Genomic DNA, 1,947 nt, shown 5'->3' on the forward strand with positions numbered 1-1,947 from the left:
ACAATTACAGGCAATAAGGTAAAGAAAAGGCATTGAACCTGTACTGCTTATACAAGTAAAATTACCTTGAGATTGAAGCATTAATGGTACCTTCATACCAAAGCATAATTTTTACAAACTAATCTAGTGCATTTCATTAAAGCAACAATCTACTATCGTCTAGGAACTACCTTAGGGAAATGTTTCATCCAAAACAATAATTAAAATGAAATAACACAGTTCTATTGCTTCAAGTTTCTAGCCATAAGGACAGAACAATATTACAAAAAGAAAAGCAAAACTGGAAATATATGACAACTGCTGCTCTGTGGCAGTCCTCAGATTGAGAACCACCAGCGGATGCATCTTTAATTTAAAAATGGCAGACTTACGAACCGAACAGCAGTACAATTGAGTCGAGCAGGCCCTGTCATCTAACTACCAGGAAAGAAAGCAAGAATAAGAGATAATCATATCCATTTACTCAATAATGGACTGAATGACGCCGGCCCCGACAGTCTTGCCACCCTCCCTGATGGCAAAGCGCATACCTTGCTCACAAGCAACAGGCATGATAAGTTCCACAACCATCTTGACACGATCTCCGGGCATGACCATCTTCGACTCCTCATCCTTATCATTCATGATCGACGTGACCTTGCCGGTAACATCAGTAGTCCTCATGTAAAATTGGGGCCTGTACCCTGGGAAGAACGGCGAGTGCCGGCCACCCTCCTCCTTCTTAAGCACATACACAATAGCTATGAACTTGGTATGCGGCGTAATGGTGCCGGCTTGGCTATCACCATTCCACGCTGGATGTCAACCTTCTGGATACCTCTGAGGAGCAGCCCCACATTGTCGCCGGCCATAGCTTCATCGAGAGTCTTCTGGAACATCTCGACACCGGTAACAGTGGTGGTGCGGGTGTCCCTAAGGCCGACAATGTCGACAGTGTCGCCGATCTTGATCATGCCACGCTCGACACGGCCAGTGGCGACTGTCCCACGACCAGTGATGGAGAAGACATCTTCGATGGCGAGGAGGAAGGGAAGATCGGTCTGGCGCTGGGGGATGGGGATGTAGTTGTCGACAGCATCCATGAGGTCATAAATCTTGTCGACCCAAGGATTCTCGCCACGCTTGATGTTGGGGTTGGCCATGAGGGCTTCAAGGGCGAGGAGGGCAGAACCAGAGATCATGGGGACGTCATCGCCGGGGAATTCATAGGAGGTGAGGAGCTCGCGGACCTCGAGCTCGACGAGCTGAAGAAGCTCCTCGTCGTCGACCTGGTCCTGCTTATTGAGGAAGACCACCATGTTGGGGACGCCGACCTGCTTGGCTAATAGGATGTGTTCTTTGGTCTGGGGCATGGGGCCGTCGGCGCCGGAGACGACGAGGATGGCGCCGTCCATCTGGGCGGCGCCGGTGATCATGTTCTTGACGTAGTCGGCGTGGCCGGGGCAGTCGACGTGGGCGTAGTGGCGGGAGGCGGTCTCGTACTCGACGGTGGCGGTGTTGATGGTGATGCCGCGGGCGCGCTCCTCCGGGGCGGCGTCGATCTCGTCGTACTTCTTGGGGGCGCTGTTGCCGAGGGAGGCGAGGGCCATGGTGAGGGCGGCGGTCAGGGTGGTCTTGCCGTGGTCGACGTGCCCGATGGTGCCGATGTTGACGTGGGGCTTCTTCCGCTCGAACTTGCCGCGGGCGGCGCGGACGACGTGAAGGCCGCCACGGCGGCGGGACGGAAGGCAGGTTGTGGGCCGCCGGGTGACGGAGATGGAGATATTGTGGGTGCCGGAGAGAGACCAGGAAGAGGATAACAAAGAAGAGGTGTTGGTGCGAGGAATCTTAGGGGAAGAGGAGGGGAGGAGGGGCTTAGTGGTGGCGGCGGTGGCGGCGGTGGCGGCGGCGGCTATCAAAGTGATGGAGGCCATGGGGCGGAGAGAAGATGGGGTTTGGGACGAGGGG

At 54.5% G+C, this 1,947-nt stretch overlaps 1 protein-coding gene across 1 annotated transcript; it reads right to left on the minus strand.

Annotated features, from left to right (window-relative positions):
- Positions 1-200: 200 nt before the first annotated feature.
- LOC105038767 (elongation factor Tu, chloroplastic) lies at positions 201-1,859 on the minus strand (the record flags this gene model as incomplete). The annotated part of the gene is given in 2 exon segments (XM_010914655.4): positions 201-770; positions 773-1,859. Coding segments are annotated over 2 exon segments (1,398 nt in total), but the record flags the coding sequence as incomplete, so codon positions are not given.
- Positions 1,860-1,947: the final 88 nt, after the last annotated feature.

This window comes from Elaeis guineensis, chromosome 1, assembly GCF_000442705.2.
Source record: "Elaeis guineensis isolate ETL-2024a chromosome 1, EG11, whole genome shotgun sequence".
NCBI classification, from domain to species: domain Eukaryota; kingdom Viridiplantae; phylum Streptophyta; class Magnoliopsida; order Arecales; family Arecaceae; genus Elaeis; species Elaeis guineensis.